At 47.2% G+C, this 20,671-nt stretch overlaps 1 protein-coding gene across 2 annotated transcripts; it reads left to right on the top strand.

Moving 5' to 3' along the window:
* Positions 1 to 1,551: 1,551 nt before the first annotated feature.
* SERPINH1 (serpin family H member 1) lies at positions 1,552 to 20,353 on the top strand. 2 transcript variants are annotated; one of them, XM_081860576.1, is made up of 6 exons: positions 1,555 to 1,701; positions 5,271 to 5,314; positions 13,105 to 13,757; positions 14,960 to 15,058; positions 16,046 to 16,278; positions 18,874 to 20,353. In XM_081860576.1, the coding sequence occupies exons 3-6, from the start codon at positions 13,127 to 13,129 to the stop codon at positions 19,174 to 19,176; spliced, it is 1,266 nt and encodes a 421-aa protein (XP_081716702.1). In that variant the 5' UTR covers positions 1,555 to 1,701; positions 5,271 to 5,314; positions 13,105 to 13,126; the 3' UTR covers positions 19,177 to 20,353. The 2 variants fall into 2 exon arrangements, with proteins under 2 accessions (XP_081716703.1, XP_081716702.1); XM_081860577.1 differs by lacking the exon at positions 5,271 to 5,314 and having other exon boundaries at positions 1,552 to 1,701.
* Positions 20,354 to 20,671: the final 318 nt, after the last annotated feature.

The raw sequence follows: 20,671 nt of genomic DNA, 5'->3' as shown, positions 1-20,671 counted from the left end.
CTTTGAAGGTGACTCGGAAACTACAACTAACCCAGAATTCAGCAGCTAGACTGGTGACTGGGAGCGGTCGCCGAGACCATATAACACCGATCCTGAAAGACCTGCATTGGCTCCCAGTACATTTCCAAGCACAATTCAAAGGGCTGGTGCTGAACTTTAAAGCCCTAAACAGTCTCGGCCTAGTAGACCAGAAGGAGTGTTTCCACCCCCATAGTTGAGCCTGGACACTGAGGTCCAGTGCTGAGGACCTTCTGGCGGTTCCCTCCCTGCGAGAAGCGAGGTTACAGGGAACCAGGCAGAGGACCTTCTCAGTGGTGGCGCCCGCCCTGTGGAACGCCCTCCCATCAGATGTCAATGAGATGAGTACAGTGATACCTCGAGTTAAGAACTTAATTCGTTCCGGAGGTCCGTTCTTAACCTGAAACTGTTCTTAACCTGAAGCACCACTTTATCTAATGGGGTCTCCTGCTGCTGCCGCGCCGCCGGAGCACGATTTCTGTTCTCATCCTGAAGCAAAGTTCTTAACCCGAGGTACTATTTCTGGGTTAGCGGAGTCTGTAATTTGAAGAGTATGTAACCTGAAGCGTATGTAACCCGAGGTACCACTGTAACCATACAGTGGTACCTCGCAAGACAAATGCCTCGTAAGACGAAAAACTCGCAAGACGAAAGAGTTTTTCATTTTTTGAGTTGCTTTGCAAGACAAATTTCCCTATGGGCTTGCTTCGCAAGACAAAAACGTCTTGCAAGTTTGTTTCCTTTTTCTTAAAACCGTTAATACCCAGGGTGCATTCAGGGGGTGCAGTTGCGACTTGACTTCGAGGAGCAACTCATAGCACGCAGTGTGGTAGCCTTTTTTGAGGTTTTTGAAGACTTTGGTGATTTTTGAAGCTTTTCCAAAATCCGTGCTTCGCAAGACGAAAAATTCGCAAGACGGGAAAACTCGCAGAACGAATTAATTTCGTCTTGTGAGGTACCACTGGATAAGCTTTAGAAGACATCTGAAGTATTGGGAAGTTTTTAATGGTTGATGTTGTATTGTGTTTTTAATATTTTGCGGGGAGCCACCCAGAGTGGCTGGGGCAACCAGTCAGGTGGGTGCCATTTTATTTATTTATATTTTATTATCATTATCATTATTATTATTCCACGTTGGGCAAAAAGATTCTTGCATTGCAGGAAGCTGGGCTTGGTGACCCAACTCTACAACCCCATGTTTCTGTAACTATAAAGACAGTTTAAAGCAGTACCAGCACATGCATAAAATCCATTCTTTTCTCCTGCCTTGCCTCTCCACTTAGGACCGGGGTTGAGGTGTTGGGTGGAAGGGAGAACAGCTCACGTTTGCAGCGTTTCAAAAAAACCCTTCGCTTCTCGTGCCGAACTGCAGCGAGAGCTTGAAGGACGTGGGAGGGAAAAGGAGACCGAGCTACGACTGTGCGCCTGGAAACGGGACTCTCTATAGGACCCTGCAGGGCCGGGAGGGAGCAGCAGGAGGGGCAGAGAGAAGAGCGCTGCTTGGGACGGGGGGGGCCCATCCTTTTCCGCAAAGACGCAGCTGGAGAGCGTTCCCCCCCCCTTAACAACTTTCCAGAAGTTTCTCTCGCGGGGTTATATAGCCCCCTCCTCCGGGCCGCCGCGTCGCAGAAAGCGCAAAGAGAAGCCCGGCTTTCCTTCCGCCGCCCGAGCGCCATCTCCGAGGTGAGCGGGGGGTCCCTTTTGGAGACGTTTTGCGCAACTCTCGGGGAACCCGGCGCGGCTTGCGCGCGTGGCGAGTGCCCGCTTACTCGAGAGTAAGCCCCTTGACCTTCGGCGGGACTTCTTCCCAAGGAAGCGCGAAGCTTCCTTAAGGCCGGTTTGGGGAGCTTTCCTTTTTGGAAAGCCTTCCTTGCTTGCTTGGGAAAGCGACTCTCCCTTTCCGGACGGCGAGGCGTCCGTTCCCTGCGGGTGGTTCTCCTGCGCAAGCCCCGCTGGGAGAAGTCGTGGTCCCGAGGCTTTGGCAGGAGAACGACCCGCGCCGGGGTGGCCTCCTTAACCCCCGCTTGCCCCAGGCGTGAATTCGGATTAAGGCTCAGGGTGGCGCTGATCTTGGATTTGAACTTCGCTGGGGCGTAGGGGGGACAGTTTACTTTCCTTTTCACAAAGCTGAATTCCTTTTGTAGCTGGTTCATTTGACTCTGCCGGCTTTTTCGGGGTGCGCTCAAAAGAAACCCCCTCCGTCGCCACCAGGCGGGACCTTTGAGACACGTCGATGAGCCGTCGAGCTCTCCTTATTTGGGGAAGGTGGCCTTTTCATGCAACGCCTCCGGGCTCCCCATCCAGGATCACAGAATTGTAGAGTTGGGGGGAACCCTGGGGATGATCTAGTCCAACCCCCTGAAAATACGAATATGCAGCTGTCCCAGTCAGGGATCGAACCTGCAACCTTGACACTGTCAGCACCAGGCTCTATCCAAATTGAGTTATCCAAGCTATACAATGAAATGCTTTAGACGGGGGCTCCTGGCAGTGATGTACCCAGAGACCAAGGTTGGTTTAGTCCAGCGGTTCTCAACTTGTGGGTCCCCAGATGTTGTTGGACTACAACGCAAGTGGGGCGCATCTTGCGCTCTGGGATGCGCCTCGCCGTGCGCTCTGCAGGGCGCGCGTAATGCCCGTGCGCCCGCTCGCTTTAGGACCCGGCTTTGGAGAGCGGATGCCGAGAGGGACCCCCGGGATCTCCTGGAGAGCAGGCGGAGCAGGGAGGATCGCGAGATCGCCCTCTTCCTTGTGGGGAGCAGCAGCAGCCGCCTCCGCCCCGTCTCTCTCTCCCTCCTCCGGCGCTATTCCTGGGCCTTGCGAGCTAGTTGGCTGCAACTTTTGCCGGCAGGATTAAGCCTGCTCCGGTTTCCTCGCGGCTGCTGCTGACTGCATGGAAAGATTGCCGGAGGAAATGTACCCCCGCCCCTCCCGCGGGGAAAAAACAGTAGCAAGGGTGGGGGAAGGATGCTCCCGATTATACAAGCCTGGCCCCATAGAAGGGATGTTTGTTTTTACTATACTTTGCGTTCAGTGCCTAGATTGGGGAAGGGCGTTCCAGGTTAAATGTTGAGTTATTCCCCACCCCCACCCTGATGCCCAAAGGTCTCAAATGTGGGGTGGAGTGGCAGGCACCCACTAAATATTTGGGGATGTCAGAAGAAGTGGAAAGAGGCAGAGAGGGCACAAATCTCACCAACGCTAAACACATCCCATGAGAGAAGTTTAAGTGCCTTAAAAGGTAGGAATAGACCTGCTTTTGGATCAGATTCAAAAGTCCTTTGGAGTCCAATATCTTGCTTCCTGCAGAAAACAACCAAATGCACCCAGAAAACAGGACAAGGAGCCAGCAGCTCCTTTCACTTAATGTGCCCTTAATAGCTATATATTTTAAAACCTGTTGTCATCATCAGTGCCTTGCATGGGAACAAAACAGCTTAAAGCTGCAAGCCCCACTAACAGAATTAGCATCTTGGTCAGTGTGAAGTGTTTGTGGTTTGGAATCTCCAAAAATAATTCCATACGGTTCATCCCTTGTTTGTCTGGATGAATAAATACAAAAGGTAGATGTTCCAGAATCATAGTGGACAGACTTATTTCAGGTCCAATGTGGTGGAGTGCGCCTATGATATGAAACGAGAAGTGTAAACCCATCCTCCCTTTTTGCCGTGGGAACCCAGAGTTCCCCCGATAAGCAAAGCTTAGAAAGGTGAAAGAAAGCCAAGTTCAAAAAGGCGCATTGTGCTCTCATGTACAACTTACAAAATGTTAACTCTTTGCTAAAATGCAGCCGCTGTAACATAATGGTTTCTTTGTCTGCAAACCCAGAATCTGTTTTGTTTTTTAACTTTTGAGGGTCGGATCTTTTGGTAACCCAAGAAATGCTGTCACGTTTCACGTGCAAACTCTGAAATCCAACGCAGAATGCAAAAATGGTTATCTTTAAAAATAAGTGTCCGGCCCTCCTGGAAAAGTTTCAACAGCTTTGCAAGGAGATTTAGGACAATGGCTTACATTTTGATGGGTGTGTTTTGAACAGGTCAGCATCCCCGGTCACTCCATTTAAAATGTTTTGCCAAAATAAACCCAATTCCACGAAAGCCCCAATTTTGCGATGCATCCGAATAAACAGTGGGCGATATTTGTCTGAGATGCTTTTTTGACGAGGGTAATTTGTGCAGACTGCGCCCGGCTTTGGTTTAGATACGGCATACCATTGCTAACTCTCTCGGTGTCTGGTCTTGCCTCGGCTTGCTTACGTGGCGTGTGGGGGCAGCCAGGGACATAGGAGGGGCTTCATTATGTGTAGCGCTGAGGGAACACTGCAAAGGATGCTGTGTTGATTTAATGCGCTGCCAGAGGTCGATTTGTGCATTTTTCAGCTTGCCCATTCGCTTGGGGAAAGTTTTGGCACACTTCTGGAACATGTTACATATTTCTTTCATTTCTGCCACACCTTTTTAAATGCTCCAAGGAACCTTTTTATGACTGAGTCAAGATTTGAACCCTGCTCTCCCAGGTAACGGCTGCACTAGTCCATTAGAGGAAAAGCACCAGCATTTTAAGATTCAAGTGCATAGCAAACACAAGCTGTACCCATATTTTGCATTCCACAGCTGGTAGCTAACTGGTTTCCTAAAACGCTTATAATTGCATATTTAACATTCCAAAGCTGGTAGCTAACTAATTTCCTAAAGGGTGGATTGAAAAAAAAGTTTAAATCCCAGGACTGCCAACCCCAAATCTCACAAATTTCTCTCGAAGCACCATCAGTTGGGTTGAGAAAAGGAGGAGCATTTAGGGCACCCAAATTCTTTTTCCCGCATATCTATGGTCCCAGGGAGTTCCACAGCTGCTGGCCCCGCCCACCTGGCCCTGAGGCCCCGCCCTCTTTCTTGGAAGCCCTATCCACATTATGCCATGTGGAAGTGGGAGGGGCTATGCAAAACAGCGAGGAGGACCGCCCAGGCATTGGCTTGCGGGCAGGAATTCCAGAGGGGCAGCCGTGTCACTCTGTGATTGGTCCCCTTCCGATTTCAAAGTCCGCTTGGAACGGTGAGGTCTAGAAAGTTGTTTCCTGCAATTAAAGGAACCACTCCAAACCTCCTAGCTAGCAGCACCCTCTGATTCCTTCCTCCTTCCTGGCCCGCCGACATGTAAACTGTAATTTCTAAAGCATCCTGTTGATCTGTTCTGTGCAAATGTTCTCGGATCCTTGAGGGAACTGCCTGATTTGTCTTGTTTTTTTTCAGAATGAAAAAGCCAAACGTTGACCTCACTAAGAGAAAGTTCCAAGGTATCTTTAGAAGAACAGCAAAAACTAAACAAAAACCCTCCACACTTGTCACACCACACATCCAAAATGAAATAACGCCTAAAATCTAGCGCCCTGTAGGTTTTAAGGAACCTGGGTTAGAGTGATAAGTTTGAAGACTAAAGCCTTCTGTCTTGCCCTGAGACAGGGTAACCTGGTCCAGGAAAAGCATCTGAAATAGCTAGCTTGGCCCAGCTGTTCATATAGCGTTGCCATATTTCAAAAAGTAAAAACAAGAATACCCTGAACGTTGTAAAGCGCTTTTTTTTTTTAAAAAAAAAAAAACCACCAAAATTGTTTTTCCTATGAAAAAAACGCCCCCCAAAAATGCCTTTTCGATTGAAAGAGCGCTGCCTTTTGCAAAAAAAATAATAATTTCAACAACCTCCTTGATCACTGCATTGTTCAGTTGCAATTAATGCTTATTTCCCTGTTTAAGCTAAAATCACCTTCTTGAGAGTTAAAACGCTTTTGTTTGCTGAGAGCCTAATATAGAGCCTCAACACCGCCTCCTTTCTGAAAACCTTGTGGGTGGTGGAGCGGCAGGTCTGAAAATAATTGGGTTGTCAGTTCACAACCCGGAGAAGGTCTTAACAGCTCTGCAGACACAGGTGAAGAACAAGCGTAGAAACTTTCCTGTATCTTCCTCCTTCTCGACTGCAGAGCTGTTAATAATAATAATAGTAATAGTAATAATAATAATAATAATAATAATAATAATAATAATAATAATAATTTATTTATACCCCGCCCTCCCCGGCCAGAGCCAGGCTCAGGGCAGCTAACACCAGGAAAATTACAATAAAAACATAATTGGGGGGGGGGGGAGAACCAATTTAAAATACAGGTTAAAAATACAATTTAAAATGCAGCCTCATTTTAATAGTAGCCCATAGATCAAAACCATAAAGGGAGGGAAACATAAGGGTCAGACTGAGTCCAAACCAAAGGCCAGGCGGAACAGCTCTGCCTTGCAGGCCCTGCAGAAAGATGTCAAGTCCCGCAGGGCCCTGGTCTCTTGCGACAGAGCGTTCCAGCACGTTGGGGCCAGTACTGAAAAGGCCCTGGTCCTAGTTGAGACCAATCTAACCACCTTGAGACCTGGGACCTCCAAAGTGTTGTCATTTGTGGACCTTAAGGTCCTCTGCGGGGCATATCAGGAGAGTATGTTGGAGATTGAGAGCTCTTAAGTCTGGCAACGTTCTCAAAGACAAGCAGTTTAACCCCAGCAGCAGTCAATTACTTTGCTTCTGTAGCAAAACTTTTTGCCCTCCAATGTTTTTGGACGATATATCCCATCTTCCTTGACCGCTGGCTGCTGGGAGATGGAGTCTACCAGCATCTGGAAGATGTCACCATCCCTGCTCCAGATGTTTCAAATTACAACGCATCATCATCATATTTGGCACAATCCTATAGAGGGCCAGAGGTTCCCCTATAGGCCCTGTCTGTCGTGTCCAAACCGCTAACACTGTTTGCTTAACCGCCGAAGTCCAGCTTTTGCTGCAGTTTGAGAGTGTTAGCCATGCGGACTACAGAGGAGTAAATCTTTGGTGGCCGAAGCTACAGCCCTCGTAGGGGATTTGTTACTGCTGAATGTGCCGCTGGAGCATAGCTGCAAAGGCACCAACTGCTCAGACACATTGGGAAAGACGATGAAACTCTTAAGCTTGGGGTCATGGGTTTGATCCCCATATTGGGTAATAATAATAATAATAATAATAATAATAATAATAATAAATTATTTGTACCCCGCCCATCTGGCTGGGTTTCCCCAGCCACTCTGGGCAGCTCCCACAAAGACCAAAAATACAGTGGTGCCTCGCAAGACGAAATTAATCCGTTCCGTGAGGCTCTTCGTATAGCGTTTTTTTCGTCTTGCGAAGCAAGCCCATTGACAGCTTAGCGGATTAGCACTATTAGCGGTTTAGCGGCTTTTAGCGGATCAGCTGATAAGCGGCTTGGGCTTAGGAAAAGGGGGGAAAAGGGAAAAAAACCCCGCAGGAACTCGCAAGACATTTTCGTCTTGCGAAGCAAGCCCATAGGGAAATTTGTTTTGCGAAGCGCCTCCAAAACGGAAAACCCTTTCGTCTAGCGGGTTTTCCATCTTGCGAGGCGTTCGTCTTGCGGGGCACCACTGTACACTAATATGTCATACATTAAAAACTTCCCTGAACAGGGCTGCCTTAATATTAATCCCAGCTCTACAGTACCTCCAGGCCGGCCTTTCTCGACCTGTGGGTCCCCAGATGTTGTTGAACTACAACTCCCATCACCACTAGCTAGCAAGGCCAGAGCTCAGGGATGATGGGAGTTGTAGTCCAACAACATCTGGGGACCCACAGGTTGAGAACCGCTGCTCCAGGCTGTGCCTTTTGCAAAGTGGACGTTGCAGATCCTGTTCTGCCAGATCTAACCAGCCACTGGTTCTAACCAGATCAGAATATATACAGCAAGAAAGAAGACATCTGGTTTTAAAAGCCTTTTTCATCTCCATCCCTGCTCCCACCCAACCACTGCCACCAAAAAGACCTTTTTTAACTATCTGCATTGCTCGGAACTGTAATTTGACTCCACTTGGAAAGCTGTGCTATTTCCAGGAGTTAATTGCAGGGGGCCTTTTGCTTCTGTTTTGCCTGCGTGGCTCTTCTCCCCCTGCTCCCCACCCCCGCGCGCTTTCTGCATGGAATGTCCCGGGGGGAGGCGGGGGAAATGGCTTCTCCCACTTCCTTCGCTTTGGTTTATTCTGCTGCATGCAGAGTACATAGCTCAGACCCCACCCTTGGCACAGTGCCACAGGGCGCAGCTGGATGAGGTCTTGGCTACCTGCCAGATGGGATCAGGGAAGAAAAATTCAGAATTGGGAGCAGAGTGGAAGCTCAAAAAGAGTTTTGTCTGAACTGGCCCTTGCCAATCTGGTGCCTTCCAGGTGTTTTTGGAACATCTGGATGTTGTGGACGCTCCTTCCTTTTAAAGCAGAGGTTGGATGCTCATCTATCATGGATGCTTGACCTGAGATTCCTGCATTGCGGGGGTTGGACTAGATGACCCCTGGGTCCCTTCTAGCGCTAAGATTCCATGGAGAGCACCAGATTGCTGAAAGGCGGAGTAATAATAATAATAGGTAAAGGTAAAGGACCCCTGACAGATAAGTCCAGTCACGGACGACTCTGGGATTGCGGCGCTCATCTCGCTTTACAGGCCGAGGGAGCCGGCATTTGTCCGCAGATGGTTTTTCCGGGTCATGTGGCCAGCAAGACTAAGCCGCTTCAGGCGCAGCGGAACACCGAAACCAGAGCAGCGCAAATAATAATAATAATAATAATAATAATAATAATAATATAGTTACACCCCGCCCATCTGGCTGGGTTTCCCCAGCCACTCTGGGCGGCTTCCAAGAAGGTATTAAAATACAGTGGTCCGTTAAACATTAAAAGCTTCTCTAAACAGGGCTGCCTTCAGATGTCTTCTAAAACGCCGTTTACCTTCCCGCCGCAGTGGTACCTATTTATCTACTTGACCTGGCGTGCTTTCAAACTGCTAGGTTGGCAGGAGCAGGGACCGAGCAACGGGAGCTCACCCCATCGCGGGGATTTGAACCGCCAACCTTCTGATCGGCAAGCCCAAGAGGCTCAGTGGTTTAGACCACAGCGCCACCCACGTCCCTGCAGTAGTAGTAGTAGTAGTAGTAGTAATAGTGATGGATAAATAGTATTATTTAGGGCACTTTTTGAAATCCGAAGAGAAACACTGAATAAAGCTGAACACTGGAATATTTGCAACAGGTAGAAAGTGCTTCTTCACACAGTGCAAAGTTCAGCTATAGAATTTGCTCCAGCCAGGTGTCATAATGGCCACCGACTCAAGAGGGCTTTAAAAGAGAGTTAGACAGATGGAAAGAAGATAAAGTCCTGACCAGAGAAGAATGGCAGACCGAGTTGATGGATTATGCAGAAATGGCAAAAATGAAGAATCAGAAATCAGGAAGACCCAAATTTTAATAAGGAATGGGGGGAATTTATAATTTACATTAATAGCCATTGTAAACCGTTAAAATCATTAGTAGGATTGGAATAACACTTGTAGTTTAATGGTGGGACACAATGGAGAGGTAAAATATTTCGATTATCCTAAAAGATACAGGAGGAAATGATTAACAACAGGACCCACAAAAGGGAGGAAAGGTCCGTGAGATTCTTTGGAATCTCATTTTTATGTTGGATGTTGTGATTGTAAAACTGTAATTTAAAAAACCAAATGAATAAAATAAAATAGGGCCAGACAAATTCACAGAGGGTCTCAGTGAGTAGTGGCCATGAAGCCTGTGCCTTGCCTTCACAGTTTGAGGCAGCAATGCTTATGAGGAAACCACAGGAGAATCGAGGGCTTTTGTGCTCAAATCCTGTTTGCTGGCTTCCCACAGATGAGTCCCTGGCCTGATCCAGCCGGCTCTTTTTATGCTCTTTTGGCTTTGTGTTCCCGTTCGGAAACTACTTTTTAACCTCTCTTGAATCGAGAAAAAGGACAACGTCCCAGTAGTGGCAGCAGCTCTGTGCATCGATTCGACCCTCCGCCTTGGCGAAAGGACATTTTCCTCCCCAGTGGGAATATCTGGGATTAAGGCTTCTTCAACAGTTGCTGCTATTAATACTGCACTATCGAGGCACTTAGCCAATTCGGACAAATCCAAAGCGTTTAACAACCTGTTCCAGCCTTCTTTAAAGCTGGTGTCCTCCTGTCACTGGACTCCAAGTCCCATCAGCCTCACCTGGCATCCTGAGCGGTTGTAGATTATGGGATGTAGCTGGAGATTGGATTTGGGACAGATGTGGTGCAGATGTTTTAGTGGGAACATTCACAGTTAGCCCTGATGTGGAGTCACAAGAGAATCTCTCCTTCCTCTGGGAGAGGCTGCCCGTTGCCTTGCTGTCTGAGTCTGCGCTCTGGGATTAAAATAAATAATTAACACCATTCAGCCAGAAGTACCGTATTTTTCGATCTATAAGGCACAGCAGACCATAAGATGCACCTAGTTTTTGGAGAAGGAAAACAAGAAAAAAAATATTCTGAATCTCAGAAGCCAGAACAGCAAGAGGGATCGCTGCGCAGTGAAAGCAGAAATCCCTTTTGCTGTTCTGGCTTCTGGGATAGCTGCGCAGCCTGCATTCGCTCCATAAGACGCACACACATTTCCCCTTACTTTTTAGGAGGGAAAAAGTGAGTCTTATAGAGCAAAAAATACGGTATTTCCCAGAATAACGGCTGGTGCAGAATTTTTTTTAATTTTTAATTTTTTTGCATGCTGAAACGAAGCCTTTTCAGGTGCAGGGAGAGTCGTGGATATATCACATTTTTAATTAAAGGGAAGACTATGATTGTGATACGATTTTTTTGGGTGGGGGACGACCGTTAAATACTCAAACTTTCTCAGAATCCAAAAGCTCCCTCTCGTGGTCCTACAAGGAAGTGCAAATAGCTGCATGTTGACATTTGGAGACTGCAACCAACTTTCCTTTTCCTGCACAGCATGCAGAACTCTGCAATCCTCCATCATATTCCTCCTATCCTCACCTTTTCTCTAACCCGATGGCCCTTGCAGGGCTGGTGAACCAGTGGCCCTTTAGATATGGTTGGACTACAATTCCCATCACCCCTGGCCATTAGACATGCCTGATGGGAACTGGAGTTCAACTCGATTCCTTGGCAGGGATGTGTCCTCATTTTGCACCTCTTGCTATTTATTGGCCAAAGGTGATTTGCAGCAGCTTGCAACCAACCAAACGAAAACCCACATTGGGACAAAAAAGGTCCTCTTGAAACAATACATTAAAAACACCCCAGCCACTTTTCCACCACCGTTTTGAGATGAGGAGACCAGAACCACATGCTGCATTCCAGATACGGCTTTACACTGAGCCGCGCTTCTGATTCATGGACCTCTATATTGTCAACTCAGACTGGCAGCAGCAGCAGCAGCTCTCCAGGATTTCAGACGGGACATTCCCATCCCTAGCGGGAGATGCCAGGGATGGAACCGTGGACCTTCTGCATGCAGGGCAGGTGTCCTGCTGTCTTGCCAAAGGCAAGGTGGTTCTTTTAATGAGATTCAGAAGCAATACAAGCACAAGTGAGAAGATTAAAGATTCTGTTCTACACAGCAAGCACTATATACATTACCAAGCAAGCACTTCGATCTGCCACTGAGAAACCCTCAAGAAGTTTCGAAGCAATTCGCCAGATGGCCTTTGTTTGCACAGTCCTGCGGCCATCAGTCCATGAACGAGCTTCTCAGAACTATGTCCAAAAACCACCTGATTTATAGATTATTGATAGCTAGCCTGTATGGCTTGTCCAACTGCCTAGATGCAGTTTATTCTTTTTTTTTAATTTATAATTTTATTTGCTCAACACACCAACAAAAAAAATGTATTACACCATAATAAGAATATCATCAGTCGTGCATTACATAAATAATTCATATAAGTTCCATAATCCGTAAACTGTAATGGTCTCTTCCTTTTAAATCCGACTTGCCATCTACTCCATAAATCTAATTACCATTCTTTGCTGCCAATACATGTTATTGCTATCATCTCAAAATGTATTATCACATACCTAATGAATGATATTGCTGGTATTATTCAAATGCCGCAATGGATTTTAAGTCAGTATTATTAATTTTCAAATATATTTTAAACGCTTCCCATTTTGAAATAAATTCTTTCCTTAATAAAATAAAATTAAATTTTATTTAATTTTTTGGATAGGCTGTCTAATTCAGCATAGTCAATCATTTTTTGGACCCACTCTTGTCTTGAGGGAGCTTTTTCACTTTTCCACTTTTGTGGCTATAAGAACCCTCGCTGCCACCGTTGCATAGAGAAAGATATCCTTAAATTGATTAGGAAAGTCTGCATCAATAATACCCAATCAATATGCCTCTAGTTTGAAGTTTATTCATTAGTCACAATGTGCCGGTCGTTCATTAGTCAGCCTCTTCTCAAAGTCAGCCTCTACATCAAAGAAGGTCAGAAGATACCCAACATTATCGCTTCTTCCTTCCACCAGATGACACATTAAAGGCTACTCTCAGCCATCAAAGAGCAGAACAAGAGATGTTGTTGTCATTTAGTCGTTTAGTCATGTCCGACTTTCGTGACCCCATGGACCAGAGCACGCCAGGCACTCCTGTCTTCCACTGCCTCCCGCAGTTTGGTCAAACTCATGCTCGTAGCTTCGAGAACACTGTCCAACCATCTTGTCCTCTGTCGTCCCCTTCTCCTTTCCCAACATCAGGGTCTTTTCCAGGGAGTCTTCTCTTCTCATGAGATGGCCAAAGTATTGGAGCCTCAGCTTCAGGATCTGTCCTTCCAGTGAGCACTCAGGGCTGATTTCCTTCAGAATGGATAGGTTTGTTCTTCTTGCAGTCCATGGGACTCTCAAGAGTCTCCTCCAGCACCAGAATTCAAAAGCATCCATTCTTCGGCGATCAGCCTTCTTTATGGTCCAGCTCTCACTTCCATACATCACTACTGGGGAAACCATAGCTTTAACAAGAGATAGAGGGGAAGTAAACACAGGCAGGAAGAAAAGACCATGTCAGATCACTAAACGCCTTGATTGCCCCTACACTTGCCACTAAGCAACATCCCTTCCCTACATAGGCCCTTCCAGCACTGGTGGTTTTCTTCACCCATAGAATATGGTTGGAGGAGGAGCAGGAAAACGGGATGGCTCAGCCTCGCTGATCCTTGCCTTCTGTTTCCTTGCAGGCTCAGCTGGTTCCCAGCGTCCATGGCAGCCACCATGTGGATGATCCGACTCCTTGCGCTCTGCGCCTTGGTCCTTGCCGTTCCCCCGGAGGACAAGAAGAAGAGTGAGAAGAAGGCTTCTCCCGGAGACAAGAAGCTGAGCGACAAGGCGTCCGCCCTGGCCGACCGCAGCGCCACCCTGGCCTTCAACCTCTACCACGCCATGGCCAAGGAGAAGAACATGGAGAACATCTTGGTGTCTCCGGTGGTGGTGGCATCTTCTCTCGGGCTGGTGTCCCTGGGCGGCAAGGCCACCACGGCCTCGCAGGCCAAGGCGCTGCTTAGCGCCGACAAGCTGAACGACGACTACGTCCACAGTGGCCTCTCGGAGCTCCTGAGCGAGGTCAGCAACTCCACGGCCCGCAACGTCACCTGGAAGATGGGCAGCCGCCTGTATGGCCCCAGCTCCATCAGCTTCGCCGACGACTTCGTCAAGAGCAGCAAGAAGCACTACAACTATGAGCACTCCAAGATCAACTTCAGGGACAAGCGGAGTGCCCTCAAGTCCATCAACGAGTGGGCCTCCCAGACCACCGACGGCAAGCTGCCCGAGGTCACCAAGGATGTGGAGAAGACGGACGGAGCCCTCATCGTCAACGCCATGTTCTTCAAACGTAAGTGGAAGCCGGCGGGGAGGGTGGGTTGGGGTGCAAGCCCTGAGCTCTTGCTGAGCATGTGGGGTCCAGATAGGAGTGGTGGAATTGTTCAGCCAGCAGGAAGAGCCCTATTGGATGAAACCAAGCATTTCTTAAATGGAAAATGAGCCAGGTCCCAAGCAAAGAAGAATGGCCACTTGAGTTGACCGAATATGCGCAGCTTGCAGACTTAACGTATAGAATAAGAGAATGAGAACAACATGCATTTAGAGGTTGGAAAACACTTACTGAATATATGGGAAATAATGGTGTACAGGTGAAAATGCTAGCGGCGGTAAGATAACCGAAATAATATAAATAAAATGGAAGATGTAGAGAAAGTATCAGCAACAGAGGAATATCAATCAATTGGTAAAGGGCTGTAATGAGAGATTGGCAATACAATGGTACCTCGGGTTGCATACACTTCAGGTTACAGACTCCACTGACCCAGAAATAGTACCTCAGGTTAAGAACTTTGCTTCAGGATGAGAACAGAAATCGTGCTCCGGCAGCACTCCGACAGCTAATGGGGGGAGGCCCCATTAGCTAAAGTGGTGCTTCAGGTTAAGAACGGTTTCAGGTTAAGAATGGATCTCCGGAACGAATTAAGTACTTAACCTGAGGTACCACTGTATTCTCAATGTGGGCTTTGGGCACATGCAAGAACGAGACATCAACAGTGTGGTGGCATTTGGTTCCTTTAGGGGAAAGGAGTTGCATCACTGTGGGTGCCACTACAGAGAAGGCCTTGTTCTGAGTCACCATTCAGTGAGCAACACCTATTGTTGAAAGGGCATCCATTCAGGGTGCAAGCTGGCTGGCCCGGTGAGAGGCACTCAGATAAATACCTCAATCCCAAGCTTCTGAGGGCTTTGTGTATTAATATCAGCACCCTGGATTTGGCCTGCTAATGTAAAGACGGCACAGAATAAATAGTGTTAAATAGCATTGCCTGCAAGTGCCAGTCAAAATGCCGACAGCTGTGTTTTGTGCAAGTTCCTTGCTTCTGGGTTTGGCTTCTTGAAACGCCTGAAACCGCGGCTACAAAGCAAGAACCAGCTGTGTGTTTTTTGAACTGTGGCTGGAGGGGCACGCGTGATTAAATCAGATGTATGAGATACAACAAACTAGTCTGTCCTGCTGTTAACCGGCCTTGCTTCATCTCTTTGCTTCCACAGCTCACTGGGACGAAAGGTTCCATCACAAGATGGTGGACAATCGTGGATTTATGGTGACGCGTTCCTACACAGTTGGCATTCCCATGATGCACCGCACTGGTAAGAGAGCCTGGAAAAGGAGGCCAGCCTCATTCTTGGCTGGAAAAGCTTCAGTTTTAGACTGCTAACACTTTCCAGGATATGGCCCGGTTTGCCTCTGCGTGGCTCCATCCTTATTTCAGACTTTGTGATATATCAGTATCTTTGGCGATCCCTCGTAGCCGAGTAAGATGGAATGTAGGGTCCCTCCAGATGGGTGTTTTGTGGGTATCTTCTGCAACATGCCATCAATGCAGTCATAGTCTTCTTCTTCTTTGGCGATCCCTCGTAGCCGAGTGAGATTGTCTTCCATAAACACGATATTAACAGTGAGTCCGTAAGTGATTGTGGAGGCCAATTCTGGATCCACACGTCCTTCCACAGTGGGGACATAGGTTTCCGGGCGGGAGTTGATCCTGGTGTGGATTTGCCAAACGTGCCAAATCTTTTGAAAGATTTGCCTTGAGAGAGTCTTTAAACCTCTTTTGTTGACCACCAGCATTACACTTTCCATTTTTAAGTTCAAAATAGAGTAGTTGCTTTGGAAGACGATCATCAGTCATCCACACAACATGACCAGTCCAACGAAATTGATGTTGAAGACTCATTGCTTCAACACTGGTGATCTTTGCTTCTTCCAGTACACTGGAATTAGTTCACCAGTCTTCCCAGGTGATGGTTTAGGAGACACCATTGATGGAATCTTTCGAGGAGTTGGAGATGGCGTTTATAAGTGGTTTATATTGTGATGTTTAGCTGGTGAACTATCACAATGTTGAAAAACAGACATCGGCCAGCCCTAATCCTGATCCTAAGCGCTCTTTAGTTGCTTCATTTTTCCCCTTGTTCTTGGTACTGTTTTGCCTTGCCTCCATAGAAACCCAATAAATATTAGTGCCAGAAAAGAATAGTGCTGTCTGCATTGATGTGCCGCTTCGCCCTTGCCTGTTTCGCCCCCGCCTGTCTCCCTGCAGCCGCTGACTCATTCATTCCCCTTTGTTTCCGAAGGGCTGTACAACTATTTCAATGATGAGGCAGAGAACCTGCAGATGGTGGAGATGCCTCTGGCGCACAAGCTGTCCAGCATGATCTTCATCATGCCCAACCATGTGGAGCCGCTGGAGAGGCTGGAGAAGCTGCTGACCCGGGAACAGCTGAAGGTCTGGCTGGGTAAGATGAAGCAGCGAGCTGTCGCCATCTCCCTGCCCAAGGTCAGCCTGGAGGTCAGCCACGATCTGCATGTGAGTACCGCCATTGCGTTGCATTTCGCTTTTCATTTGTACGCTCTAGCGTTCCCAAAGCAAAGGAAGGATTAGACCCTGATTAATAGAATGCATTAATAGAAATAGAATAATAAATAGAATAGAGTGATTCTATATTCTATAATGAATAGAATAGAATGATTAATAGAAAGGGACGCGGGTGGCACTGTGGGTTAATCCACAGAGCCTAGGACTTGCAGATCAGAAAGCCGGCGGTTCGAATCCCCGTGACAGGGTGAGCTCCCGTTGTTTGGTCCCAGCTCCTGCCAACCTAGCAGTTCGAAAGCACACCAGTGCAAGTAGATAAATGGGTACAAGCTGTCGGTTAAACCACAGGGCCTCTTGGGATTGCTGATCAGAAGGTTGGTGGTTCGAATCCCTGCGACGGGGTGAGCTCCTGTTGCTCTGTCCCAGCTCCTGCCAACCTAGCAGTTTGAAAGCACGCCAGTGCAAGTAGATAAATAGGTACTATCCAGCGGGAAGGTAAACGGCGTTTCCGTGCGCTGCTCTGGTTTGCCAGAAGCGGCTTAGTCATGCTGGCCACATGACCCGGAAGCTGTACGCCGGCTCCCTTAATAGAATGCACACAGAGGCCTGGCCAGCAAGACTCTGGGAGGGGTGTGTATAATAATCCTCTCCACCCCTCGGCCCAGGTCGTTTTATTCAGAAAAGAAATTTTTACACAGTGTTCGTAAGAACCAATCAGATTTCCTCTGAGCATTTCAAAAAACCCTACGTGGGACAAAGTCAGATCAGAAGAAATTCTTTTAACTACAAAGACTGCTCTGATCATGCGTACATATCTGAGAGTAAATAAAACAGGACTAGAGGAATGCTTTTAGGAAACTCCGGAGGTCGTAAACAGGAGAGGCAAGATGGCAGTATTTACCATCTCCTTCCTGGACCTTAAAATCTATCTAAAGATTAACAAACTACATTAAACAAACTACTATATTTTATGGCTCAGGATGCCTGATGAACAACTGGCCTGTGTATTTAGAATACTGATATGTGCCTGTCAGGGTAGGTAAAGGTAAAGGTACCCCTGCCCGTGCGGGCCAGTCTTGACAGACTCTGGGGTTGGTGCGCCCATCTCACTCAAGAGGCCGGGGGCCAGCGCTGTCCGGAGACACTTCCGGGTCACGTGGCCAGCGTGACAAAGCTGCATCTGGCGAGCCAGCACAGCACACGGAAACGCCGTTTACCTTCCCGCCATTAAGTGGTCCCTATTTATCTACTTGCACCCGGGGGTGCTTTCGAACTGCTAGGTTGGCAGGCGCTGGGACCGAGCAGCGGGAGCTCACCCCGCCGCGGGGATTCGAACCACTGACCTTTCGATCGGCAAGCCCAAGGCGCTGAGGCTTTTACCCACAGCGCCACCCACGTCCCCTCCTGTCAGGGTAGAGAAAGCAAAATGCAGAAATGGAGAGGCTTGTGGGATTTGATCAGAAATTATTGTCAATGAATCGACCCCAGTCAATGCCATGCTTTCATAGCGGACACAATGGGTTTGATGCATATTTTGTAATTCCTCATAGTAATCCCATCTGATCCCCACACTCTGGACATGTGCACTCCTAATGTACACTACTAGAATCAAAGGAATCTCTCTCTGTGTGCAACTACTGCCGTGAGGAGGCTACTTGATGCCCCCCAATGGCATATGAAAAAAGAGCAGAAGTCGAAATGAATGGGAGCTGAATTTGCAAGTTAAATTCATAAAATTGGAGGACAAGACAAGACAGCCTTCAAGGAGGATTGGAAAACATTTGTAGATTATATAACAGCCGTACCTTGGTTTTCGGTGCGGCTTCCGATTGGCTGCAGGAGCTCCCTGCAGCCAATCAGAAGCCGCGCTTTGGTTTCTGAAGTCGAACGGACTTCTGGAACAGATTCCATTTGACTTCCAAGGTACGATTCTGTGTGTGTGTTAAAATGCTAGCAGATTTGGAGTAAGCTCATCAGTAAAAGTTACTTAGAGAATATGGTGGAGGAAAGAAGGTATCAAATAATTATAATATGCAGCCGAAATAGATAATTTGAGGAAACCATGGAAGGGTGGAAGGGAAGTCGATTACCAAGGGAATGTGTATTAGAAAATGTTTGACTAATTGCATTGTTTTTTAATATATATATTATAATTTGTATACCGCCTTTGTATGTTACTATGCACAAGGTGATTTGTAAGCTGAAGAAACGATGACTCAAATCACAAAGATCACACATGTAATAAGAGTCCGATTCAATACAAAAAAAAGTCACAGTAACAACCGGTCAAATACAGTGGTACCTTGCTTTGAGAACAGCTTAGTTTATGAACAACTTGGACTAAGGATGCTGCAAACCCGGAAGTAGGTGTTTTGGTTTGTGAACTTTGCCTTGGAAGCAGAACATGTTCCGCTTCCTGTTGAGAGTGTTCCATTTGTAAACTGAGTCCACCAGTGCTATGGGAAAGCACGCTTTGGTTTAAGAACGGACTTCCGGAACGGATTAAGTTCGTAAACCGAGGTACCACTGTAAAGCAATATTCAACAATCCATTAGAATATAATATATATGTGTCCTCGTTTTCCAGAAACACTTGGCTGATCTTGGCCTAACAGAAGCCGTTGACAAAAACAAGGCCGACCTCTCTAAGATTTCGGGCAAGAAGGATCTCTACCTCTCCAACGTCTTCCACGCTGCGGCCCTCGAGTGGGACACAGAAGGGAACCCCTTTGAAGGGGACATCTATGCCCGAGAAGAGATGAAAAACCCAAAGCTCTTCTACGCAGATCACCCGTTCTTCTTCCTGATCAAAGACAATAAGACCAACTCCATCCTTTTCATTGGCCGACTAGTGAGGCCCAAAGGAGACAAGATGCGTGATGAATTGTAGTGTGTGAGCCCAAATATGCCATTTGCGTTGGGTTGTGTTTTATTTTTTTTAAATGGGGGGAATATGGTTTATCTTCTACAAACCGGTGCACCCATGCCATTAACTCACTAAAAAAAGATTGGAGGTCATAAAACAGCGGGGAGTTGGGGTCAGGGAGAAGCCAGCCCAGGGAGCCATCCCCACGAGAAACCACTTTTTGACGCTTCACACCTTATCCTCTTAAGACCTGCCCTGGCACCACAGGGGAAAACAGCTCCCAAATTTTGTTGTTCATGAGCTCATCCCTAGCAAGGTGGCATCCATTGCCCGGTGAGAGATCCTTTTAATTTGTAGGCGTTTTTGCTGCTGTTGAATGTGAAACAGGGGTACAACCAGCTACACGCAATATTTGATCACTAATAGGTGAAATTCTGAGTTCGTACCCGTTACTTATAAGACCAACTAGTCATTGGGAGGGGTGAATTAAAAGGATTTCTCATTAGTGCATCCCTTTTGTCAGCTGAAAAGCCCAGTTTGTTTTTAGTTGGGATATTTTCTGAAGTGGAAAAAGGATTCCAGTTCTTTGTGATGGGTTACATAAAAAACCACTCTGGTCCCCAGTTGTGTTTCCAGACAACCACGTCCCTCCCAACTCCTGGAATGTCCCCTTAGTAACTAACTGGTGCTTTTCCTCATAAGAGGCTACATCCATCATTGAAGGAATGAGCAGCTGAAGCTTGCATTGGCGATGGGCGCCTTATCTTTTTACCTTAACCTTGCCATTAACCTTCCCATTTCTTTTCTCCCGTTGTGCTGAGGCTCCCCACTGTTAACATTCCCTTTTACCGGAGTTAACGTTGGCAACTCTTGGCCCTTCTTAACAGCATTCGCGTAATAAGACAAGGAAGCATTTGGGGTGCTAAAAAAAGATAGAATGCCAAGAATAAGCCCAGAGGAGGGTGGGTGCAGGGCAATGGACACAAAACATGGGCCTTACAGTGAACAATTCACACACTGAATCCTGGTGCTATTATACACTTTGGGAAGAGGGTCTGGGTGGGGAAGAGAACAGGGCAAAGCGCAATTGTGAGGTGATTGATTTGTGTTATGTGAATGCAAGTATCAGATGCCTTTATTTTCTATGGTCGCACAAAACCTTTGTCGTACGATTTTTTTGCAATAAAATATTTTTCGGTGACTCGTCCTAAAGCCCTTGAATTTAGCAGGAGGGTGGCTCTTGCCCTATGCATAAGTCATCAAACTCTCGAGGCTTGCAGGTCCTACGAGATTTCCAACACAGGCCACATATTTCCCATATTTCTTACAGATCTATGAATACTGTGTGTTGATCATAGAATTGGAAGAGACCACAAGGGCCATCGAGTCCAACCCCCTGCCAAGCAGGAAACACCATCAGAGCACTCCTGACATATGGTTGTCAAGCCTCTGCTTAAAGACCTCCAAAGAAGGAGACTCCACCACACTCCTTGGCAGCAAATTCCACTGTCGAACAGCT

This window comes from Podarcis erhardii (genome assembly GCF_964252035.2).
Source record: "Podarcis erhardii genome assembly, chromosome: 4".
NCBI lineage: Eukaryota > Metazoa > Chordata > Lepidosauria > Squamata > Lacertidae > Podarcis > Podarcis erhardii.
The sequence above is the reverse complement of the archived record's forward strand: the minus strand, read 5'-3'. Positions and strand labels throughout refer to the sequence as shown.